The 23,619-nt window shown below is 55.2% G+C and overlaps 1 protein-coding gene across 1 annotated transcript in view; it reads left to right on the forward strand.

The window, feature by feature from the left end:
- The window catches only part of MYO15A (myosin XVA), a 67,266-nt gene that overhangs the window by 27,533 nt on the left and 16,114 nt on the right, over positions 1-23,619 (forward strand). Inside the window, exons 29-61 of the mRNA XM_011975303.1 lie at positions 156-391; positions 2,301-2,482; positions 2,770-2,842; positions 3,035-3,226; positions 3,468-3,628; positions 3,738-3,832; positions 4,677-4,791; positions 4,962-5,029; positions 5,100-5,177; positions 5,374-5,551; positions 5,657-5,789; positions 6,112-6,217; positions 6,376-6,448; positions 8,190-8,311; positions 8,522-8,581; positions 9,060-9,135; positions 9,488-9,603; positions 9,692-9,810; positions 10,573-10,714; positions 11,355-11,466; positions 11,556-11,630; positions 12,431-12,609; positions 13,238-13,353; positions 13,626-13,698; positions 13,972-14,044; positions 14,309-14,382; positions 14,638-14,720; positions 16,363-16,493; positions 17,626-17,720; positions 18,278-18,355; positions 18,776-18,872; positions 21,678-21,838; positions 22,893-23,026. Coding sequence (XP_011830693.1) covers positions 156-391; positions 2,301-2,482; positions 2,770-2,842; positions 3,035-3,226; positions 3,468-3,628; positions 3,738-3,832; positions 4,677-4,791; positions 4,962-5,029; positions 5,100-5,177; positions 5,374-5,551; positions 5,657-5,789; positions 6,112-6,217; positions 6,376-6,448; positions 8,190-8,311; positions 8,522-8,581; positions 9,060-9,135; positions 9,488-9,603; positions 9,692-9,810; positions 10,573-10,714; positions 11,355-11,466; positions 11,556-11,630; positions 12,431-12,609; positions 13,238-13,353; positions 13,626-13,698; positions 13,972-14,044; positions 14,309-14,382; positions 14,638-14,720; positions 16,363-16,493; positions 17,626-17,720; positions 18,278-18,355; positions 18,776-18,872; positions 21,678-21,838; positions 22,893-23,026 — 3,806 coding nt within the window. The remainder of the gene's footprint in view (positions 1-155; positions 392-2,300; positions 2,483-2,769; positions 2,843-3,034; positions 3,227-3,467; positions 3,629-3,737; positions 3,833-4,676; positions 4,792-4,961; positions 5,030-5,099; positions 5,178-5,373; positions 5,552-5,656; positions 5,790-6,111; positions 6,218-6,375; positions 6,449-8,189; positions 8,312-8,521; positions 8,582-9,059; positions 9,136-9,487; positions 9,604-9,691; positions 9,811-10,572; positions 10,715-11,354; positions 11,467-11,555; positions 11,631-12,430; positions 12,610-13,237; positions 13,354-13,625; positions 13,699-13,971; positions 14,045-14,308; positions 14,383-14,637; positions 14,721-16,362; positions 16,494-17,625; positions 17,721-18,277; positions 18,356-18,775; positions 18,873-21,677; positions 21,839-22,892; positions 23,027-23,619) is intronic.

The raw sequence follows: 23,619 nt of genomic DNA on the forward strand, positions 1-23,619 counted from the left end.
TATATATATATATTTGGCAGTTATATTGTAATATGAGGGACATTTATATGGGCAGAGGCACACATGGGAGGGACATGAGAGGGATGCATGTTGTGGGGTGGGGACTGGAAGGAACAACTTTCTGAGATGCCCAGGAAACTCTGTTCGTGGCCCAGATCCTGCGTTTCATGGGTGACCCCCACCTGCATGGTGCCCGGGAGAACATCTTTGGGAACTACATTGTGCAGAAGGGGCTGGCGGTGCCTGAGCTGCGGGACGAGATCCTGGCACAGCTGGCCAATCAGGTGTGGCACAATCACAATGCCCACAATGCTGAGCGGGGCTGGCTGCTGCTGGCCACCTGCCTCAGTGGCTTTGCACCTTCCCCGCGCTTCAACAAGTACCTTCTCAAGTGAGTGGGACTGGGCAGGGGCTGGGACATGAGGGACGGTGGCACCAGCAGTGGGGTCCAAGTCGGGGTCTTAAAGGTCAGGCCAGGAGTCATATCTCTGTGCTGGGAAGCTCAGGCATGGAGGCCGGCCAGGGGCTGCTATGCGTTTCTACTGGGCTCAGAGCAAGAAAGGAGGGCAGGCCTTCACTGCAGGGGCTAGGAGTTAGGTCAGACTGGATGAGGGACTTCCAGAACTCAGAGTGGGACAAGACCGGCATGTGGGGAATTTGGAAAAGAGCATTGACCTCTCACAGCATGAGAGTTTAGTGGGGTGATCAGGAGCATGGATGCTGGACTCAGACAATCAGGGTTCAAATCCCAGCTCAGCCATATGAACTGTGTGACCTTGGGTAAGTTACTTAACCTCTCTGGGCTTCAGTTGCCTTACATATCAAATGGGGGTTATTCTTGTATAGTTTATAAGTGTGATAATTGACTTTTCATGCTCAGGCATGAGATGTGTCACCCTCAAACCTTGCTAAAACATCAGCACGAGACCAGGCACAGTGGCTCATACCTGTAATCCCAACACTTTGGGAGGCCAAGAAGGGAGGATCGCTTGAGCCCAGGAGTTCAAGGCCAGCCTGGAAAATGTATCCAGACCTTCTCTCTGCAAAAAATTTAAAAATTAGCCAGGCGTAGTGGCACACACATGTAGTCCCAGATACTCAGGAGGTTGAGGCAGGAGTATTGCTTGAACCCAGGAGGTTGAGGATGCAGTGAGCTAGGATCATGCCACTTACACTTCAGCCTGGGCAACAGAGCAAGACCCTGTCTGATGTTAAAAAAAATAGCATAATGATAGTACCTACTTCATAGGCTATTGTGTGGATAAAATATATAAACACACGTGAAGTGCTTAGAACAGAGAGGGGCACATGGTAGGTGCTATGTGGGTATAACCATCACAATGATGTCACCCTGCTGGATGAGAAGGATGATTTGCAAGGAAATCACACAGGCAGGCCCTGGGTGTGAATCTCAGCTTTGATACTTACCTGCTGTGTGGCCTGAGACAAGTCACTGCCCCTCTCTGAACCTGTTTCTCCCTTATAGTTTGGGGATGGCAACAGAACCCACCTCCGTGAGTTACAGAGTGTACAGACTCTTGCTCAGACCAGCATGCAGCAGGTGGACATCACCTGGCCAGTCTTGTGACTCCATGGCAGCTGACAGCAGGGTAGGGCCATTGCTGGCCTGCCTGCCTGGGGCTTTCCTGAGGGCATGATGCTAGGTTCCCTCTCTAGCTACTGTGGGCCTGCACCAGTGCTGCTCTTGGCCAGGCTTAGCTGCAGGGGGTGTAAGATGTTGGGGTGAGGGAAGCATGAGGAATGACTGGTAGGGATTGGGCTCATTGGGCCTGGGTTGAGTTGAACCCTCAGCCGTCCCTTTTATAGATGAAAACTTGGAGGAGAGGCTCAGAGGGCAGATAACCACCCAAGGTTGCCCTGTGAGAGAGTGAAGACAGAGTTCTGGTTGTTGCCCACACCCAGCTGCAGACCCCATCCTGTCAATGACATTTTATTCCAACCAGCTGGAACCTCTTTGGCCTATCCTTGGACCTCTGTGCTGGCCTGAGATACTTCTGGACTAGCCTGGGACCCTTTCAGTTTAGCCATGGGACTCTAAACTAAACTGAGATCTTTTGTAAGCTAGCCTGGGACCCCTTAAATGCAGTCCCAGAGCACTGGACTCTAGCCTGGGACCCTTCTGAACTAGCCTGGGGCCTTCGCAGCCTCACCTTGGAGCTCTGGGATAGCCTGGGCCTTTCTCGAACTAACCTCAGAATTTCCTACCCCCACCCCGCAGCCCCCAGCCCCCAGCTAGCTTCAGATCCCTCTTGATCCCGGCTCCAACTCCTACCCATCAGGTTTGTGTCTGATTATGGGCGGAATGGCTTCCAGGCTGTGTGTCAGCACCGCCTCATGCAGGCCATGGGCCGGGCCCAACAGCAGGGTTCGGGGGCTGCCCGCACCTTACCCCCGACCCAGCTCGAGTGGACAGCGACCTATGAGAAGGCCAACATGGCACTGGACGTGGGCTGCTTCAATGGTAAGCTGCCTTCTCTCACCTCAGTGAGGGCAGTGGGAGTCAGCAGGGCCCAATGAGCCCTGGGGGATGGCAGAAGCCACTGGATGCTCTGGAGCTGGGGAGGGGCCTTCTCAGATGTGGCTCTGCGTGAAAGTCTGTGTGGGGCTGGTGGGACCTGGCCCAGGAAAGGGGAGCCAGGGAAGTGAGGCTACAGATACAGGAAGCCTGAGAGGAAGAAGCAAGCAGGGAGATACAGCCAAACTGGACTCAGATGCTCCAACCTGAGCCCAGCACCTGCTGCGCCCCAGGTGACCAGTTCTCCTGCCCGGTGCACTCCTGGAGTACGGGAGAAGAGGTGGCTGGAGACATTCTGAGGCACAGGTTGGCTCCTAGGATGCCCTCCCAGCATACTCTTATGTACCTGGAATGTTGTGGGGGGAGGTCAGATCCCCCAGAGGGTCCCATAGGGTCCACTCTGTTCATGTTTAGAGTCTGGCTTATAACCCAGGATCTCCCCAGGTAGTGCCTGACGACTCTGTGCCTCATTTCTATTCCTGTGCATGCCATCACCAGGGGGCTGGCAGATGGCTGGCGTGGCTGGACTGTGGCCATGAAGAATGGTGTCCAGTGGGCAGAGCTGGCTGGCCACGACTATGTGTTGGACCTGGTGTCGGACCTGGAGCTGCTCAGGGACTTCCCTCGACAGAAGTCCTACTTCATTGTGGGTGCAGAGGGGCCTGTAACCAGCAGGGGAGGCCCCAAAGTGTAGGTAGCTATGGGGTACCCCCTCACAGATGGCCACTCCCAGGCAGAAGGCCTGCCCCTCCCAGCTGCTGGGACAGGCTGAGCCCGGAACTTAGACTTCAGGTTCTTAAGGAGGTAGAGTTCACCAAAGGATCCTGCTTTTAAAGGGAGAAAGTCACCCAATTCTGGGGTGCAGAGGAAAATTTGGGGGATTCTGGGATCTCTCTCAAGGTTAGCAGCTCCACGTTCCTTTTCCCCACAGGGTGTTTGGGAACAGCTGGGACTCGGATGAGGACACACCCACTAGACCCCAGCCCCAGGAGCACATGCACGAAGTACCTGACTCTGATGGGTACAGCAGCCACAATGAGGATGGCACAAATGGGGAGACTGAGGCCCAAAGAGGGACAGCAACCCACCAAGGTCAACCAACAATGGCTGCTGTCTGTGGTGGGAAGGGAGCCTTAGAGGCTGTGTGGGGTGGAAATCATCAAGAAAAAAGAACTTGATATTTTTGTGCCTTCCCCTCCAGAGTCAGACAGTCTTGGAGAGCCTGCTGTGCCCCACAAGGGGCTGGACTGCTACCTGGATAGCCTCTTCGACCCCGTGCTGTCCTATGGGGATGCGGTAGGGATGGTGTGGGGCGGGTCATTTGCAGACAGGAGGCACAGCATGTACACCCAAGTCACACACTTGTACAGGGTGACCTGAGAGCTTCTCACAGTCAGGGTCATGGGGTGGTATGTCCCATCTGGGTATCTGCTGGAGGCTGGACAAAGGATGAGGGTCTCTTCACAGCTAGAGATGCTCTTGGCTGATCCTGGAAGGACCCACAGTTAGAAGTGCACCTCTAGCCAGGCGTGGTGGCATGCCTCTGTAGTCCCAACTACTTAGGAGGCTGAGATGGGAGGATCATTTGAGCCCAAGAGTTCGAGGCTGCAGTGAGCTGGGATCGCACCACTGTGCTCCAGCCTGGGCAACGGCAAGACCCTGTCTCAAAAAAAAAAAAAAAAAAAGGGAAGAAGTGCACCTTTGTTGGGAGCCAGCCCCCTGGGGCCACTAAAATATCTCTATCTGGATGGAGTTGAATGACCTTGGTCCCTGGGTCTTCTGGCCCCAGATCTCGTGATACCCCTCAGATACCCTTGCTCACTCTGGAAATTCCAGAACCCACCCCACCCCGACTGCCCCGGCATGATATGCAGCCCTGAGCAGGGCACAGCCCCTCCTTGAGCCTCAGTTTACTCCTCTGGGGAAGAGGGGATGGGTTGGGAGCGCACATGGTTATGGGGAGGACTGATTGGGATGCCATCAGGGTAAAGGCTGAGCATAGAGCAGACACTGAGCCAGCAGGAGGCCGCCCCCCCCCCACACCAGAGGATGGGGAGATGGCCAGTGTCAGGTGCCTGTTGCCATGGAACCTTGGGAGTACAACATTGAGATGGTCACTTGAGCCACCTACTGCCCCCAGGACCTGGAGAAGCCAACAGCCATTGCCTACCGAATGAAAGGGGGAGGCCAGCCCAGTGGAGGCAGCAGTAGTGGTACTGAAGACACCCCCAGGAGACCCCCAGAGCCAAAGCCAAGTCAGTGCCTTCCCCGGGTGGTTCCAGGGTTGGGCAGGGCCAAAGCCACTTGCCGGTCCTCAGGCACCTTTGTTTGCTAGAATGGAGGCAGCCACAGCATGATGGGGGGTGAGAGGACAGGGAGGAGGGCATCTCCGGTGCCATCTGTGCCTTCTGTCCCCTCCCCTCAGTCCCAGGCCTGGACGCCTCCACATTGGCTCTGCAGCAAGCTTTCATCCACAAACAGGCCGTGCTGCTGGTGAGTGAGGGAGGGACTGCTGGGGAGTGGAGAATGGACCTGCCTGGTCACCACGGCCACCTCTCCCCAGGCCCGGGAGATGACCCTGCAGGCCATGGCGCTCCAGCAGCAGCCCCTGAGTGCTGCCCTGAGATCCTTGCCCACAGAGGTGAGTCTGGCCTGCCCGGGGTGCAGGGGTTGCTTGGAGGCACAAGCTGTAAAGAGGAGCGCTGTGCTGCTCCAGGGCACTATTGTGCCTCTCTGAGCCCAGGAGCTCCACAACCCATCTTTGACAGAGATCTGGGGTCCCAGAGAGCAGCCTGGTGTATCCCAAGCAGCCCATCCTCACGTCCTGTTCTCCACAGAAATCCCCAGCACCAGAGGCACAGCTGAAGTCTGTAGGCATGGGTCCCCCTGCCAAACCCGTGCTCCTGCGTGTCACTCCAAAGCCCTTGGCTCCAGCCCCTCTGAAGGCTCCAAGGCTCACCACTAAGCCTGTGGCTGCCCCTGTTCTAGCTCAGGATCAGGCTTCTCCAGAAACCAGTGAGTGCCCTATCCCAGCCTCTGGGGCTTCCCAGGACAGGCCTGGGGGTGTGGTTGTGCCCCTTGTGGCCTCACCCTGTTCCCACCACCCGCCCTTGCCCACAGCTTCACCCTCCCCAGAGTTGGTCCGGTACTCAACGCTCAACTCTGAGCACTTCCCACAGCCCACACAGCAGATCAAGAATATTGTCAGGCAGTACCAGCAGCCATTCCGGGGAGGCCGGCCCGAGGCCCTCAGGTCAGCACTGCCCCCGCCCCCAGCGCTCCAGCCCCCTCACTGTGCCTGAGTGTCCATCATGGCCCACCAGCTTACTGAGTTGAAACACCCTGCCCAGCTCCTGTTAGGGAGGAAGTTTGTTTATACTGTTGAGTCCAGATGAAGCCCTGCTGTTGTCTAGGTTGTGCTGTAGGACTTCAGGCCAGTCTCTGCTTCTCCCTGGATTCTCATTTATAATGATGGGGGAGTGGTGGTGGAGGAGGAGGATGTTTCCTACTGTCAAACTATGTGACGGGAAAGAGAGACTCAGTGTCAACCCACCACAGTACTCCAATGCCCACAGGAAGGATGGCGGGAAGGTGTTCATGAAGCGGCCAGACCCCCACGAGGAGGCCCTGATGATCCTGAAGGGGCAGATGACTCACCTGGCAGCTGCACCTGGCACCCAGGTGAGGGGGAGGGTGGGGCTGGTCCCAGGTGGAACAGAAGACAAAGAGGGGCCTCAGGGATCCTCAGAAACCAGCTACCCCATAAGCTGTGGCCCTGCCACTGCCCCTCCACAGGGCCTGCCTGTTGCCCCCTGAGCAGTCTCTTTGGGGTGGGACAGGTGTCCAGAGAGGCCGTGGCCCTGGTGAAGCCGGTGACCAGTGTGCCAAGGCCATCCATGGCACCCACTTCAGGTGAGAGGGCCAGGGGGGAAGGAGGGGAGGGTGTCCAAGTATATGAGGAAGTCTGTGGGCACAGGTGAGTGTGTCGGTGGAGTGTGTGTGTCTGTGTCCCTGAGCCCCTGTGTACATCTTGTGAGCACATTGGTGTAATTATAATATCAACACTTAAGTAGCACAGATCTCAGGCCAGGCCTATCCTAGCTTATGTAACCCTACCAGAACCCTTTAAGGTAGCACTGTTGTTCCCACATGTTGCAGATGGGGAAATGGAGGCACAGACAGGTTAAGCGGCTTGCCCAAGGTCACACAGCTCAAAAGTGTCAGACCAGGGATGTCAGCTCAGGCCTCCTGGCATCACAGTTGGAGCCCTAACCTCTACACCCTCTGTCTCTCGGCAGCCACAGTGATCTTAACAGCTATAAAGCAGTTCCCATCCTGCGCCTGACAAACATGCCTGATGGCTCCTACAATAAGCTCCAAACTCCTCACTGTAGCCTATGAGACACTGCATGATGTGCCCACCTCCCCAGCCTCATCTCTCTGCCTCCCCTTGCCACATTCTGTTCCTCTCTGTTCTCGGAACACTCCAAGCCCACTTCTGCCTTGCATGTTTCCTGTGCCTAGAATGCTCTTCCCCAAGACCTTTGCATGCCTGGCTCCTTCTCACCATTCATGTCACAGCTCAAGTGTCACCTCTGTCACCTCAGCAAGGTCTGCCTAGACTGCTAGGAGTGAAGGGCCTCACAGACCAGTTCGCCAGGGTCTGTCCTAAATCACCCTCCTTTACTGCCACCCCAGCCTTGGGCAGTGAGAGTTTTGTTTCTGAATGATCTGTGCCACCCACACCTGCCATGGGCACTAAACTCCAGGGCAGGGGCCTTGTCTACTTTATTTGCAGGGCCATCTCAGCCTTTAACCCAGGCCTGTATACAATAGTTGTTTTGGTGGGGCACAGTGGCTCATGCCTGTAATCCCAGCACTTTGGGAGGGCGAGGCAGGTGGATCACGAGGTCAAGAGATCGAGACCATCCTGGCCAACATGGTGAAACCCCTTCTATACTAAAAATACAAAAATTAGCTAGGCGTGGTGGCACGCACCTGTAGTCCCAGCTACTCGGGAGGCTGAGGCAGGATGATCGCTTGAACCCGGAAGGCGGAGCTTGCAGTGAGCCGAGATGGAGCCACTGTACTCCAACCTGGGCGACAGAGCAAGACCCTATCTAAAAACAAAAAAAACAAAAAAAAAAAAAACAAACAAAAAAACCAAATCCAACAGGTGTTTTTATGTGTTGAATGAAAGGCTGGGTCATGTGTGACCCTTGTGAACAGCTGTTTCTGTGGACCACCCCTGGGTCCCCTCCTCCACCCGCCTTGCCTCTCCCACTTCATCCTAAGAGGTTCCTGTGGCCAGGCGCAGTGGCTCACACCTGTAATCCCCTTTGGGAGGCCAAGGCGGGCGGATCACCTGAGGTCAGGAGTTCGAGACTAGCTGGCCCAACATGGCGAAACCCCATCTCTACTAAACATACAAAAAATTAGCCGGGCATGGTGGCGGGCGCCTGTAATCCCAGCTACCCAGGAGGCTGAGGCAGGAGAATCGCTTGAACCTGGGAGGCGGAGCTTGCAGTGAGCTGAGATTGCGCCACTGTACTCCAGCCTGGGCGGCAACAGCGAAACTACGTCTCAAAAAAATTAAAATTAAATTAAAAAATGAGGTGCCTTCTCCTGCCTCCCTGACCCCCGCGCTCCCCAGCTCTGCCCTCGCGGTCGCTGGAGCCCCCTGAGGAACCCATGCAGACGCGGCTGCACCGCCTCATCAACCCCAGCTTCTACGGCTATCAGGACGCCCCCTGGAGGATCTTCCTGCGCAAAGAGGTGCAGAGCACGGCCAGAGCCAGGGGAGGGGTTGAAGCGGGGTAGAGGAGTGTCTAGGACTTGGGGAGCGAGCCCAGGACAGAAAAAAGCCGGGCTGAAGCCAGGGGTGGAGTTAGAGCCGGAGCAGAGCTGCATCTAGGGGGCGAGGCCGGGTGTGAAGCATGGGGAGGGGGCAGTCGGAAGGTACCCACTGAAGCCCCGCCCCTGCAGGTGTTTTACCCCAAGGACAGCTACAGCCATCCTGTGCAGCTTGACCTCCTGTTCCGGCAGGTGAAGTCCTCTCTCCCCTTTCTGCCTCAGGGAACTCAGCAGGGCAGTGTGGACGCAAAGATGAGCTAGCTGCAAAGCTTGCCTCTGCATGCTGGGATTTGGGGTCCTTGACCAGGGTGAGGATGGGCAGCTGTTTTATTGAATCTCCCCCTCCCATGGGCAGGGTCAGTGAGCTCACAGTTCAACCTAATCAGAGTCATAGTTTGTCTGAGCTAGACATGGCCCAGAGATCAAATGTAAACGCCCTGTATAGATTAGGAAACTGTGGCCTAGGAAGGGCAGCCTGGATTGTGGGGATGAGGAGAAAGGAGAGGGCCCTGTCAGTGGGATCTGATTTACACAGATGAACCAGCTTACAGATGACCCCACTGCTGCAAAATGGGACCCCCCCACATTGCCACTCACCCTAGTATAGTCCAACCTGAGTCCCAGCTGGGGGAGTCCCATGTGCTGCCTGCATCACAGCCTGTTCCCACAGATCCTGCATGACACACTCTCTGAGGCCTGCCTGCGCATCTCTGAGGATGAGAGGCTCAGAATGAAGGCCTTGTTTGGTATCTCAGGGGAGGGGATGGTATTGATGGGGCAACCAGTCAGAGGCACGACCAGCCCTGTCCCAGAGGGAGACGGAGGCTGACAAGCCCAGACCCACCATCTCCCAGACATGTGCCTCCTTGCTCTGCTTCTCTGGCCTCTCGCATGGCTGGGCTGCATGTTTGGGGTTGGCAATGCCTGACACACTGTGTGTGCTGGCCATCTTGTCCATTTCTGGGTTTCAGTTTCCCATTATAGACACTGGTCAGATACCTTCTTGCTGGGTATCAGCCACCTCCCTCCCTGACATCCCCGAGATGGGGGCTGCCAGGGGAATGGGAGGGGGTCCTCACCAGACCTGGCCTCCCATAGCCCAGAATCAGCTGGACACACAGAGGCCCCTGGTAACAGAGAGCGTGAAGCGGGCCGTGGTCAGTGCTGCACGAGACACCTGGGAGGTCTACTTCTCCCGCCTCTTCCCTGCCACGGTGCGAGTCCCTCACCTGCCCCCTACCTGTCCAGAGGATTCAGGGATGAGACAAGAGGACCCTCACATGCCCTTCATCTCTGCCCCAGGGCAGTGTGGGCACTGGTGTGCAGCTCCTAGCTGTGTCCCACGTGGGCATCAAACTCCTGAGGATGGTCAAAAGTGGCCAGGAGGCTGGCGGGCAGCTGCGGGTCCTGCGTGCATACAGGTGACCGGAAGGGGCTGGCTGGAGACTGGGGTACAGACTGGCATCAGCATTTCTTTCCTCTCCACAGCCACTTACCAAGTACCCATGATGTGCCAGGCTCTGTGCCAAGCCATTGAAGCAAACCCATTTTAGACTGGGGAAACTGAGGCTCAGAGAGAGAAGTTGTTTGTCTCAGGTCACACAGCCAGGAAGGGGTTGAGCTGGGAACCCACTCCCCTGCCCTCCTTCCAACCTGCTGCACAGCAGCAGCACTGTGCAGAGGGGCTGCTGTGCTGGAAGTGACCAAACCCTGATGCAGCTGGCGAGGGAACCACTGCCAGCCGTGACACCTTACTGAGTCCTCAGATTCCCTCCCCTGCTAGAAGTCCCTTTTGTCCTTTATAACATGAGGACAGGAATAGAACCTTGTTCACTGGTTGGGTAAAAGCTACATGCTTTGAAAAATGGTGAGAATTTGGTCAATGGGTGAAATAGAGATTTGGGTAGGCACAAATCTAGATTTAGAGCTTGGACCAAAGGACAAAGGGTGGAGAGGGGCCGGAGTGTTGGCCCAAAGGGTGGTAGGAACTGAGCTGAAGCCACAGCCTGGGTCAGAGAGGGGAAGCAGGAAGCTTAGGGTCCTGTGGGAGCTGGCCCAATGGGGCCAAGGTGGGGCTGGGCTTCAAATGGGGCAGGACAGGAGCAGAAGCAGCACAGCAGATGGAAGGAGGGCATCCCTCTGGCTGTGGAGTCCTGCCCTCATGCCACCGGCCCATCCTCCAGCTTTGCAGATATCCTGTTTGTGACCATGCCCTCCCAGAACATGCTGGAGTTCAACTTGGCCAGTGAGAAGGTCATCCTCTTCTCAGCCCGAGCACACCAGGTCAAGACCCTGGTGGATGACTTCATCTTGGAGCTGAAGAAGGTAAGGATCTTCTCACAGGTCTTCCCTCCACCCAGGCTGAGGGCCAGCAACAGGGCTCTCCCACCCCACATATATACTAGCCTCACCTTCCTGGGAAGTATGACTGTGTCCATAGACTTCTGTCTACCTTCAGTCCTTTGCACTAGCTGTGCCTTCCACTTGGAATACCCTTGCCCCCTTTTGCCTGCTCCTTCAGAAAACCTTTACCAATGCCCCCTGCCAGGTGGCACAGCACCTCCTCTGAGCTCTGCAGCAATTGTACTCCTCACCCTCCTGCCTTGGCTGCATGGCCCACCCACTGCATCTCAATCTCTTTCCATCCCCTCTGCCCACTCTTAACTGGCAGCCCCCAGGCCTAGGGCAGGTCATCTCTGTGCCCTAGGCCTGAGGAAGACTTCAGCAGGAAAGTCAGTGAGGGCTTGAGTGGGGAAGGCCTATGTGTGTGCCCTGAAGTCCATCTGGGTCCCTCAGACTCACCCTCCAGCCCTTTCTTCCACCCAGAATGCCCTTCCCTCTTCTCACCTGATGAAGGCTCCCTTCCCTGATGAGTCAGGAAGGATGTGAGGAGCAGGGTTGGCCCCAGGCCTCTGGGAGTGGGGTGATGGGGCTGTTGCCCTCAACCTGCCCCTGGCTGACCCAGGACTCTGACTACGTGGTCGCTGTGAGGAACTTCCTGCCTGAAGACCCAGCGCTGCTGGCTTTCCACAAGGGCGACATCATACACCTGCAGCCCCTAGAGCCACCTCGAGTGGGTCAGTGCCACTGGGGTGGGTTGGGGGCAGGAGGCGGAGGCTGGCCAAGGAGGCCACCCTGGCAGATGCTGACCCAACCTGGCCCACAGGCTACAGTGCCGGCTGCGTGGTTCGCAAGAAGGTGGTATACCTGGAGGAGCTGCGACGTAGAGGTCCCGACTTTGGTGGGTGCCCCAGAACCTGGAACACCATACAGGGTGCATCCTAGTTTCACGCACTCATGCTGCACATGCACAGTGAGGGTTTCTTGGTGCCCAAAAGTGGTCTGGGCTGGTCGGGACTCCTAAGGTCCAGGCGTGGCCTGTCAGTATCTGTTGGTGGCCAGACAGTCCAGCCCTCTGCTTTGCCTGAGGGGTCTCTGTGGGCATTTCCATGTTTGTGTTTGTGGCCTGAATCTCTCTCTTTTTTTTGTTTCTTTTTTTGAGATGGAGTCTTGCTCTGTCGCCCAGGCTGGAGTGCAGTGGCGCCATCTCGGCTCACTGAAAGCTCCGCCTCCCGGGCTCACGCCATTCTCCTGCCTCAGCCTCCTGAGTAGCTGGGACTACAGGCACCCGCCACCAGGCCCGGCTAATTTTTTGTATTTTTAGTAGAAACGGGGTTTCACCGTGGTCTTGATCTCCTGACCTCATGATCCGTCCGCCTCCGCCTCCCAAAGTGCTGGGATTACAGGCGTGAGCCACCGTGCCCCGCCCTGAATCTCTCTTTATGTCTCCACATGACCTGAGAGTCCACAAACCCTGCTTTGCCTTTTTGCTTCACTTCCCCGTTATGGTCCTGTGGCCCTGAGAAGTATCCCTTTCCTTCCCTGAGCCTGTTTCCTCATCTGTAAAATGGCTTTGATGGCCTGGCCTGCCTCACACAGTTCTAGAGACAGATAAAGAAGGTACCCAAATCTCCCTAAAGGACTCCCTTAGTCACAAGGCAAGACCCTCCTGTTTGCCTTAGACCTTTTACCCGCCCCTAGGCTGGAGGTTCGGGACCATCCACGGGCGCATTGGCCACTTCCCTTCGGAGCTGGTGCAGCCCGCTGCTGCCCCCGACTTCCTGCAGCTGCCAGCGGAGCCGGGCCGCAGCCGAGCAGCCGCCGTGGCCGCTGCTGTGGGCTCTGCAGCTGCTGCACAGGAGGTGGGCCGCAGGAGAGAGGTGAGACCAGTATGGGTGGGGTGGGGCGGGGTAGACCAGGGGGAAGGGACCGCTGCAAAAGGGGTGAGGCGAGTGGGGATAAGGTGGGCCACAGGCCTGGTCAGGCTCTTGGGGCGTGGCTGATCTTGGACTAGGGTGAGGGTGAACGAGGTAGAGTGAGCCGGAGGTGAGACCCGGAAGATGGGACCAGAGAAGGTTGGAGGTGTGGCCAAATGGGGTAGGGAAGGATGAGGATCAGTTGGTTTTAATCAGTCCAATGGGGTCAGACCAGCCTGGGCCCACCAGTAGGTGAAGTCTACCTGGGATGGGGTGGGGCCAGGTGAGTGAACAGGGTCGGTTTGTGGAGCTAGCGAGGGGTGGGGTCAGCTGTGACAGGGCAGTTGGGGAAGTCAACCCCGGGCAAGGGCATGGCCAAGTGGGGCAGGGAGCTGGGTTAGCCCAGCAAGTAAAAGGCGTGGGCGGGCTGAAGGGGTGAGAACAACGGGATGCAGCCGGGTCCAGATGGATGGGTGGGTGGGTGGCTTGAGAATCTGGGTCCTATCAGCGAGGGATTGCGTTGTCAGTTTTGACCCAAGGGCCAGGCGTGGTGTGGCCAGAAAGGGCCTTCCTAGCTCCGCCTCTTCTGCAGGGTCCCCCAGTCAGGGCCCGCTCTGCTGACCATGGGGAGGATGCCCTGGCGCTCCCACCCTACACAATGCTCGAGTTTGCCCAGAAGTATTTCCGAGACCCTCAGAGGAGACCCCAGTGAGTGGCGGCCCCACCCCTCTTCCCCACAGTGGGAGGGTTCTGGGCTTCTTGCAGCCATCCAAACTGCAGGCTGTCGGTCTTAGAGGCCCCACTTCTGGTGGGAGAGATGAGAGACCACCCAGGTGTGAGGCCCACTTCAGTGCCTGCCTCTGGGGGTCTTCCTGCCTGATAGACTGATCAGAGTGGTGGGTCAAGAACATTCCCATGTGGAAAAAGATGTAGCCAAGGCTTGGGCAGGACAGGTCAGTAGCACCCACCTCCCACTGCAGGGATGGCCTCAGGCTGAAATCCAAGGAGGCTCGGGAGTCCAGAACCTTGGAGGACATGCTTTGCTTCACCAAGGTGTCCAGTCCCGGACCTCAGTTCCCCATCTGTAAAATGGTGATGCAGGGGCCCCGTCCCAGGCCCCTGAGGCCAACAAACTTGTTCTCAGTGAGACCCTCTAGCTCTCGGCACCCTGATTCCCTCCCAAGGACAGCATCTGTCCCCAGTATTGGGCCTGGCTCCCCTTTTGTGACGTGGACCCTCCTGTTATATGGCCTTGAAACACAGTGTGTCCCCTTTCTGTTCTGACGTGTCCCTCCTCCATCATGACACAGCCCTCTTCCCCCACAGACTCCCCTCCAGGAATCCCTCATCGAACTCAGCGACAACAGCCTCAACAAGATGGCCACCGACATGTTCCTAGGTGTGGCAGTGGGACTGCAGCCAGGGCTCTGGGCTGGATGAGATCCAGCACTGTGTGGTCTCTACTGGTTGCCACTGCCACTCCTCCCTGGTCTTCGGATTATTTCCCCTCCCCCAGCTCAGACATGGGACACATTTAAGAGAAAAGCAGCTCCCAGCTGCCTGTGGCCAAGGCTCCCAGGGAGGGGCTCAGTCCTGGGGCTTCCTGGGGTGGGTGGACAACTGGGGATTTGGTGGGTCTGAGTGGGATAGGTCTTTCCTACAGCTGTGATGAGGTTCATGGGGGACGCCCCACTGAAGGGCCAGAGTGACCTGGACGTGCTTTGTAACCTCCTGAAGGTCAGTCCAGCCAACTTTGCCAGATGCCTCCTTTCCTGCTCTGTGGCTCAGTTTCCCCATCTGTCAATGAGTCACAGGACATTAGGGTGGGAAACCTCTCCCATGGTCCAAAAAGGAATGCATCATGCTGATGGGGAGGGGGCTGGGAAAGGGACACCAGGCCTCTCTTCAGGTGCCCACCCTGTTCTTATGTACCTGGTATGTGACATAGCCCCTAGCCTGTCTTTGGTGTGTAACCTCCCTGTCCTCCTTCAGCTGTGCGGGGACCATGAGGTCATGCGGGATGAATGTTACTGCCAAGTTGTGAAGCAGATCACAGACAATACCAGCTCCAAGCAGTGAGTGAACTGGGCTTTATACCCCACCATCCCCTCACTGTGTCTATGCTCCAGAGGGGCCAGTTCAGCCTCCCACCTCCTCAGGCCTGACCCCTCCTGGATTCTCTTCCCCTCACCTTCGTCCTCACTCAATAGAGCACGTGTTTTGAAATTACTTGGTCTGGAACACAGCATTTCTGCTCTCTGAACTTTAGTACCCTCATCTGTAAAATGGCAATGATAATGTGTAAGTCCAGATTCTTAGTTGCAAGTGACAGAAACCCAACTCAAGCTGATTTAACCAAAAGGGAGCTTGTTGATTCAGAGAAGTGAAAAGTCAGTGAGTATGTGGCCTCAGGCATAGCTGGATCCAGGTGTCATTAGGAAGCAGACTTTCTCCATCTTCTGGCTCTGCTTTCCTCTGTGTTGATCATTTCCAAACAGCCTCTCCCACAGAGTAGCAAGGTGGCAGGTCTGGGGTGACAGCTCAGCAATCCCAGAGAAAGCAAGACTGACCCAATATTTGCTGTAGAAATTCCTTTTTTTTTTTTTTTTTGAGTCGGAGTCTCACTCAATCGCCCAGGCTGGAGTGCAGTGGCGTGATCTTGGCTCATTGCAACCTCCGCCTCCCGGGTTCATGCCATTCTCCTGCCCCAGCCTCCTAAGTAGCTGGGACTACAGGCGCCCGCCACCATGTCTGGCTAATTTTTTATATTTTTAGTAGAGACAGAGTTTCACCATGTTAGCCAGGATGGTCTTGATCTCCTGACCTCGTGATCCGCCCGTCTCGGCCTCCCAAAGTGCTGGGATTACAGGCATGAGCCACCGCACCCAGCCTGCTATAGAAATTCTTAAATCCAGGCTCACAGGCCTGAGTTGGTCACATGTTCAACCCTGAACCAACTATGCCTATCCCTAGGCCAATCACTGTGGTCAGGGGCTGTAGTGCTCACATTGATCAAACCTGACTTCCGTGCCCATCTCCAAACCACAGGGATCTAGAGCGGGGTGGGTGGTTTCCCAAAGGAAGCCCAAGTGTTGTTCCCAGACACCAGATATCCCTACAAATGAAACCCTCACACCCACGAGCATGTGAAGATGAATTACTGTGTTCCACTCATGCAGGGCCAGCACACAGTAGGTGCCCAATATGTGCATGCTCTTGTTACCATCAGGTCCACCCTCCTGTCTTCATCTGCACTACCTCCTCACTTGCTCTCCATCTCCTCAGGAATTTTAGAACCACTCAGCTTGTCCTCCTGCTCCTCCCAGCCCTGGGCCTTACCTGGCATGACCTCTACACAGTCTCAGCAGGTTCCCCTTTTCCCAGAAGCCTCCCTAGAGAGATCCCCTACCTGTTGTGAGGCAGAAAAGAGAAGAATAGGAGAGGAAAAAGTCACAGTACTTCCCCTACCTGGGGAAGATGTCTGGGGCCCCATCCTCTTCCGTCCCTATCCCCCATCCTGACTTCTCAAGCAGAATATGCCTTTTGCATGGCTTTAAGGCCCACCTGCCCTGGGCCTCCTCACTGGGCAGGGAGGAGCATCTTCAGGGGACAGGAGCTGCCTGAGAGTTGGAATCTGTCTCAGTTCAATCCCAGGAGGCTCCTGGCACACTCTAGTGCTGTGGCCACCTGTGATGTGGCCCCCGTGTGTCCTTGCAGGGACAGCTGCCAGCGAGGCTGGAGGCTGCTATACATCGTGACTGCCTACCACAGCTGCTCTGAGGTCCTCCACCCACACCTCACTCGCTTCCTCCACGACGTGAGCCGGACCCCGGGCCTGCCCTTTCAGGGTGAGAGGTCGATGAGTGGGGACCCAGGGCTGCATGCTTCTCGCATGGGGACTGGGTGGGCAGCTGGTGGGAGGGGAAACCCAGAGGGCCTCACTTTCACAGGTGCTGAGCAATATTTACTAATATTAATATATTCCCCAAACATTTGTGAGGGCTCCACAGGGGCTAGCGTGGTGGTTTGTCTGATCTAATGGAGGGGGTGGTCAGGGATGACTCCTTGGAGGAAGTACTGCCTTGCATAGGAGGGGTTTCCAGGTGGAATGAGTGACAGGAGCAAAGACCGGAGTGGGAATGTGTGGCACGTGGGAGAAGAGAAGGAGGTGGGCAAGAATCCAGAGTACCAGGGTGCAGCCCTGCCTCTCTGACTGTTGGGACTCAGCAAGGGTATTGAGGGATCTGGGCAGAGGTGGGCCCAAGCTGGTATCATCCCCCTTAGAATATGGAGAAAGGGGGGCCACTCTTCAGCATTGTTTCCATAGCAACCCCTGGGGCTCCCGAAGAAGGAGGCTGGGGCCGCTGTAGTCACCATGGCAGCCGTGGAGGAGATAGGAGACCTTACCCTTCCTGCCTCTGAATGCTTCTCTCTGATTCAATTAACAAACATTCAGCCCACAGATGAATAGACCCAGCTCCCCCATGGAATAGCTCCCAGATGCATAAAGGCAACAGAATGTGCCTTAGAACTCTTGACTCAGAGAAATGGAGCACTGATGCTGGGGTCTCCTGCCCTGGGAGGCCTGAGTGAGGGAGGGCGGTTGGCAGGGTATCCCAGCTGGCATGAGCAGAGCTGCATCACCGTAGCCACAGAGCCTATTGGATACAAGCTCCCCAGTCAACAGCTCAGGGTGACAGCAGTTTCCAGGATCATAGGTTGCCAAGGGGACTGTGGGCTGGAAAAAAAGGTCCTTAGACACATGGGATGTGGGTTCAAATCCAGGTCTTAACCTGTAGCTCTTGACCTTGGGCAAGTCACTGTCCCTGTCTGAACTGTTTCCTCAACTGTCAAATGGGGGAGTAAATGCCTTCCCTACAGCTTGTGGAGAGAATGCAGTGGGCTCATAGTTGGTGGCAAGAGGAACCCCTTTCTCCCACAGTCCACCTTGAGCAAGGCCTGGACTCCCTGCTTCTGCAGGGATCGCCAAGGCCTGTGAGCAGAACCTGCAGAAAACCTTGCGCTTCGGGGGTCGTCTGGAGCTCCCCAGCAGCATAGAGCTTCGGGCCATGTTGGTAAGCATGGGGTGGGAGTGGGTTCAAAATGAATGGGAGGCTGGGCGCGGTGGCTCATGCCTGTAATCTCAGCACTTTGTAGGGCCGAGGCGGGCAGATCACCTGAGGTTAGGTGTTCAAGACCAGCCTGGCCAACATGGTGAAACCCCATCTCTACTAAAAATACAAAAATTAGCTGGTTATGGTGGCAGGTGCCTGTAATCCCAGCTACTCGGGAGGCTAAGGCAGGATAACTCCTTGAACCCAGGAGGCAGAGGTTACAGTGAACCAAGATCGCGCCACTGCATTTCAGCTTGGGTGACAGAGTGAGACTCCATGTCAAAAAACAAACACACAAAAAAATGAATGGGGAACACAAGCCCTGCCCAGAGACCTCTCTGTCAGGTGCATTGCACTCAGGGGCATGCAGACAGGCTCTGCAAAGTCCAGGTGCTCAAGTGTTCCTACATGTGCAAGCCCAGGACCTATTGCCTTGGGAACTCCCACGGCAGGAGACAAGGGCTGTCCCAGATCCCAGGACCCAACCTGTCATCCCTCTCCCACCTACTTATCCCCAGGCAGGCCGCAGTTCCAAGAGGCAACTCTTTCTTCTTCCTGGAGGCCTTGAACGCCATCTCAAAATTAAAACATGCACTGTAAGTGAAGGAATGTCTCCTGCAGCCAGGTACTGAGGGGGCAGGGACAGGGACAGCCCAGGCTCCAGGATGGGGGAGGAGTAAGCCCCCAAGGATGTTGAGCCCTCCCAGACTCTTCCACAGCCCCAAAAGGCAAGACTTATTTCTTAGAAGAGCAAACTGCACCTTGGAGAGGTTAAGCCTCTGGCTCAGGGTCATCCTGCAAAAACGGGACAGAAGCAGATTTTGAACCTAAGTCTCAGACCGCCAGCTGTGTTCTTTCCCTGCCTGAGGCTGATTCTCAGAGACCTCAGAGGATTGTGCGCCTTTGTGAAGAGGGCTGAGGAACTCTACACATGGCTTCCGGGGGCCTGAGTGGGGCCAGAAGGACAGAGGTCAAGCCCAACTGGCATGGCCTCATCTCTTCCGCCCCACCCCCAGGTGGCCCTGGACGTGGTGGAAGAGATCTGTGCTGAGATGGCTCTGACACGCCCTGAGGCCTTCAGTGAATATGTTATCTTCGTTGTCACCAACCGTGGTGAGTGCCAGGAAGAGTGAGCATGCTGGACCCATTCCCATCCCCGGGCCTTGGGCCATGTGGGGCCCTCCATCCAGACTTTAGGGCCCAAGTCAGGTACCACTTCCTCCAGGAAGCCCCTTGACCACCATGCAGAAGGATCTCTGTGTGTACCGAGCACCCCCAGCCCTTTATCTGTCCCTTTCCGCTTTGCTTAGTTTGCCTCACCTTATGGTGAGGGCCCTCTCTCATCCCTCCCTTTGCCCCTCAGGGCATGCTCAATGAGAGGACACGGGCCGTGCCCTCAAGGAGATTACATCCTGGGAAGGTTTCCATTAATAGCGCCGCACTCCTGGAACCTAAAGGTGCAAGCCTTCTTTCCTGTCTCTCATGCCTTACTAATGGCCAGAGAAGCCCCTCCCGAGGTGTCACTATCCCCTCTAGAGGGCTCCTGGGACCCTAGGTGACTGTCACGCATCCCAAAGGCCCTTCCATCTGCTGCTTGGCACTCTAGATCATGGTCTTGCCTCCTGTCACTAGCTGGTCAGCTCCAGCAACCCCTAGCCAGCTCTCCCTACCGCTGCCTCAGCCCTCAGCCGTGTGCCGTCAGTCCTGCCTGCCCAAGTCCAGTTAAGACATCAGGGGAGAATGGCAGGTAACAAAACGGTCCTAATAACCGACATTTATCAAACGGATGCTGTGCCCCAGGCACAATTCAAAGCATTTCAGGCTGGGTATGGTGGCTCATGCCTGTAATTCCAGCACTTTGGGAGGCTGAGGCGGGTGGATCTCTTGAGGCCAGGAGTTCCAGAGCAGCCTGGCCAACATGGCGAAACCCCATCTCTACTAAAAATTAGCCAACCATGGTAGTGCGCACCTGTAATTCCAGCTACTCAGGAGGCTGAAGCACGATAATCACTTGAAGCCAGGAGGTGGAGGTTGTAGTGAGCCATGATCATGCCACTGTACTCCAGCCTGGGTGATGGAGTGAGACTCTGTCTCAAAAAAAAAAAAAAAATTAAAAAAAAAGGCCTGGTGTGGTGGCTCACACCTTTAATCCCAGCACTTTGAGAGGCCGAGGCAGGTGGATCACCTGAGGTTGGGAGTTCGAGACCAGCCTGACCAACATGGAGAAACCCTGTCTCTACTAAAAATATACAAAATTAGCCAGGCATGGTGGCATTTGCCTGCTACTCGGGACGGTGAGGCAGGAGGTTGTGGTGAGTCGAGATCATGTCATTGCACTCCAACCTGGGCAACAAGAGCGAAACTCCATCTTAAAAAAAAAAAAAAGGCCGGGTGTGGTGGCTCAAGCCTGTAATCCCAGCACTTTGGGAGGCCGAGACGGGCAGATCACGAGGTCAGGAGATAGAGACCATCCTGGCTAACACGGTAAAACCCCGTCTCTACTAAAAAAATACAAAAAACTAGCCTGGCTCCTGTAGTCCCAGCTACTCGGGAGGCTGAGTCAGGAGAATGGTGTGAGCCTGGGAGGCGGAGCTTGCAGTGAGCTGAGATCCGGCCACTGCACTCCAGCCTGGGGGACAGAGTGAGACTCCGTCTCAAAAAAAAAAAAAAAGGCTTTTCATTCTGTGAACTATTTTAATCCCCACAACAACCTTATGAAGTGGAGACTGTTAGTCTTTCCATTTACAGGTGGGGAAACTGAGGCCCAGGGAGGCTGTATTAGTTTCCTATTGTTGCTATAACAAATTATCACAAATTTATTGGCTTAAAAAAAACACAAATATATTACCTTATAATTCTGAAAGTCAGAAGTTCTAAAATGAAAATGGCATCAGGGCCAGGTTCCTTCTGGAGGCTCTAGGGAAGAATCTGTTTCCTTTCCCCTTCCAGCATCTAGAGGCTGCCTGCATTCCTTGGTCCATGACCCCTTCCTCCATCTCCAAAGCCAGCAGTGTAGAATCCTCAAATCTCTCTCCCTGCCAGCCTCTGCTTCTGGTCTCACATCTCCTCCTCTGACTCTGACCCTTCTGCTTTCCTCTTATGAGGACCCCTGTGCTGATGATGTTGGGCCTGCTTGGATAATCCAGGGTCATCTCCATCTCCAGATCCTTAATCACATCTGCAGAGTGCCTTTTGCCAGGAAGGTGACATATTCATAAGTTCTAGGGATTAGGACCTGGACATCTTTGCAGGGGTCATTATTCAGCCTGCCACAGAAGTTGTGACTTATCCACAGTCACATAGTGGTAATCATGTAATCATACCAAACCCCCTCTCTTTAGTAAGATTTTACTGCAGGTGTGAGATGGGTGGCAAAAATGTCAGTGCAAGAGAGGAAAACTTGAGCCTCTCCCAGGCTCAGACCCCAATCCTCCCCACCCCCACCTATGCCAGGTGCCTGGCAAGGGGTCTCTCCTGAAGGAGGTCTGCAGAAAGCTACCCACTAGGTCTTGTAGTCTGAGGCCTCTTGTGTTTGTCCTTGTCCCCAGCCTCCTCTGGAAAGGAGCTGGGCCTTCTCTGAGCATAATGCAGGGCATTTTCCCAGATCCAGGCAGGCCACACTCGGGGCACTCTTCAGCAGCCCCTCTTTCCCCGGGAGAAATGGAGCATTACTTAAAGCTTTGCATTGGAGTTATTACCATCTGTGGTCATCAACATTTCAATAAAACATAGGACACCCCATTCGACAAACATGCTCTCCTTTAATGAGGAAGCTGTGTCCCAGAACAGGCAGGTGGCTTGTCTGAGGTGATACCTCAGCTGGGTAGCAGGTTGGGGTCTGTATACATGCTCTGTACAGGTGCACATATGTGTGTGCACATATGCCCCCACCCAGCCCTGTCTCCCTGCTTTCTGCAGGCCAGCATGTGTGCCCACTCAGTCGCCATGCTTACATCCTGGATGTGGCCTCAGAGATGGAGCAGGTGGACGGCGGCTACATGCTGTGGTTCCGGCGTGTGCTCTGGGATCAGCCACTCAAGTTCGAGAATGAGCTATATGTGACCATGCACTACAACCAGGTCAGCACACGTGGGCTTCTCTGGACTCTGGGACCTTCTAGGCTCCCCTGGGCCTGTGAGTCAAACTCCACAGCTGTGGCATTTGAAGTGTTCATGATTCAGGCCCTGTGGATGTCTCTAACCCTGATGCCTCTGCTCCCCTATGTGGTCTCTTTGGAGAAGTCGAAACAGCCCTCACTACCTTTGAGGGCCTTTGTGCATGCCATCCCTCCATCTGCACTTCCCAGCTTATTTAAGTCCTTCCCAGCAAGCTGTCCCCAAACAACACGTCTTCCATTAGGCCCTCTTTGCGTTCCCCTTTCCTTCAGATGTCTTCCTCCTCTGAACATGGGCCTGTCCTTTGCTCCAAGTGCTAAGCCAGGGTTTGCTAGTATTGTCACTTTTGTCTGTGTGTTATTCTGTGAGACTTGGAAGTCCTCTAAGTCAGGATCGTGGAGTTTACAAAGTCTGCGTTCTCTCCTACTGAGCCAGTATGTGTGGAAGTGCTTGAACAGAAAGTGTGTGTTTTTGTGGAACTGGTGCCAAAACTTCAGGAATTGTACACAATATGGTCACGTAGCTTTTGTGGTCACATGGTGTCACTGTTGAAGCATAGCCCTGTGCAGTCCGGCACCATGCTACTCAATGTGAGGCTTGTGGACTGGCAAATCCTCAAGTCCCACCTCAGACCTCCTGCCTCAGAGCCTCTGGAGCCCAACCTGGCGGTCTATTTTGGCAAGCCCTCCTGTGGCTCAAGCACACTCAGTTTTGAGAAACAGCAGACCTGATAGATACATGACCACACTGCAGTGTTGATGCTCTGCTCTCACCAGCCAACCCACATCCTGGCAAGGTTGCTGTGGGGACTCCCTCATGGGCATCAAGGCCACAGCCCTCCCACATCACCCTTATGTGCTTCTGCCATCATTCCCCAAAACCCAGGAAAGTAATAGGCCATCCTACCCCAGAAGAGGATGGGGCTGCAATCATTAAACATGCACGTCCCCAGTCCCCTGCAGCCAAGTGCCCATACGTGTGCCTGCCTGGCAGCCCCTTACCCAGGTGCTCCCTGCAGGTCCTGCCTGACTATCTGAAGGGCCTCTTCAGCAGTGTGCCAGCCAGCCAGCCCAGCGAGCAGCTGCTGCAGCAGGTGTCCAAGCTGGCTTCACTGCAGCATCGCGCCAAGGACCACTTCTACCTGCCGAGCGTGTGAGCACCTGCCCTCCTGTCTCAGCTGGGGTGGACAAGCAACCCTGCCCTCTCAGCCCACCTCCACCCCCCTCAGAGCTGGCTGTCCCCAGGCCCCCAGACTCCCCTCTTATACCAGTGGGGCTGTCTGGGAAGGGGCTGTCCTTGCCTGGGGGCTGAAGTTTTCCAACTAGCCATAGGAGCTGGGACCCTGCCTCTCTTTTGCAAGTTGCTTCTGGTTGATATTATTAGCTCAGAACAAAGGTAATGTTAAAAAAAGGTTTCAGGACACATGTTCCCTGTGGTCCAGGAAATACACGTGGCTATGCAGAAAGATTTAGCCACAAAAACATTCACTGCAATGCTGCTACAAGAGCAAAAGATCAGAAGTAACTTCAATATCCAGCAACAGGGAGGAGTCAAGTAAATTATGGGTGTTAGCCTTTATTTACTTATATATTTAATTAATTATTGATTTTTTCTTTATTTTTTAAAAACGATATACCACTTTTTATAGAGACAGGGTCTTGCTCTGTTGCCCAGGCTGAACTTTTTTATTTTTGTAGAAACAGCGTCTTGCTACTTTGCCCAGGCTGATCTTGAACTCCTGGGCT

Source organism: Mandrillus leucophaeus, unplaced genomic scaffold (assembly GCF_000951045.1).
Source record: "Mandrillus leucophaeus isolate KB7577 unplaced genomic scaffold, Mleu.le_1.0 Scaffold153, whole genome shotgun sequence".
Classification (NCBI taxonomy): Eukaryota; Metazoa; Chordata; class Mammalia; order Primates; family Cercopithecidae; genus Mandrillus; species Mandrillus leucophaeus.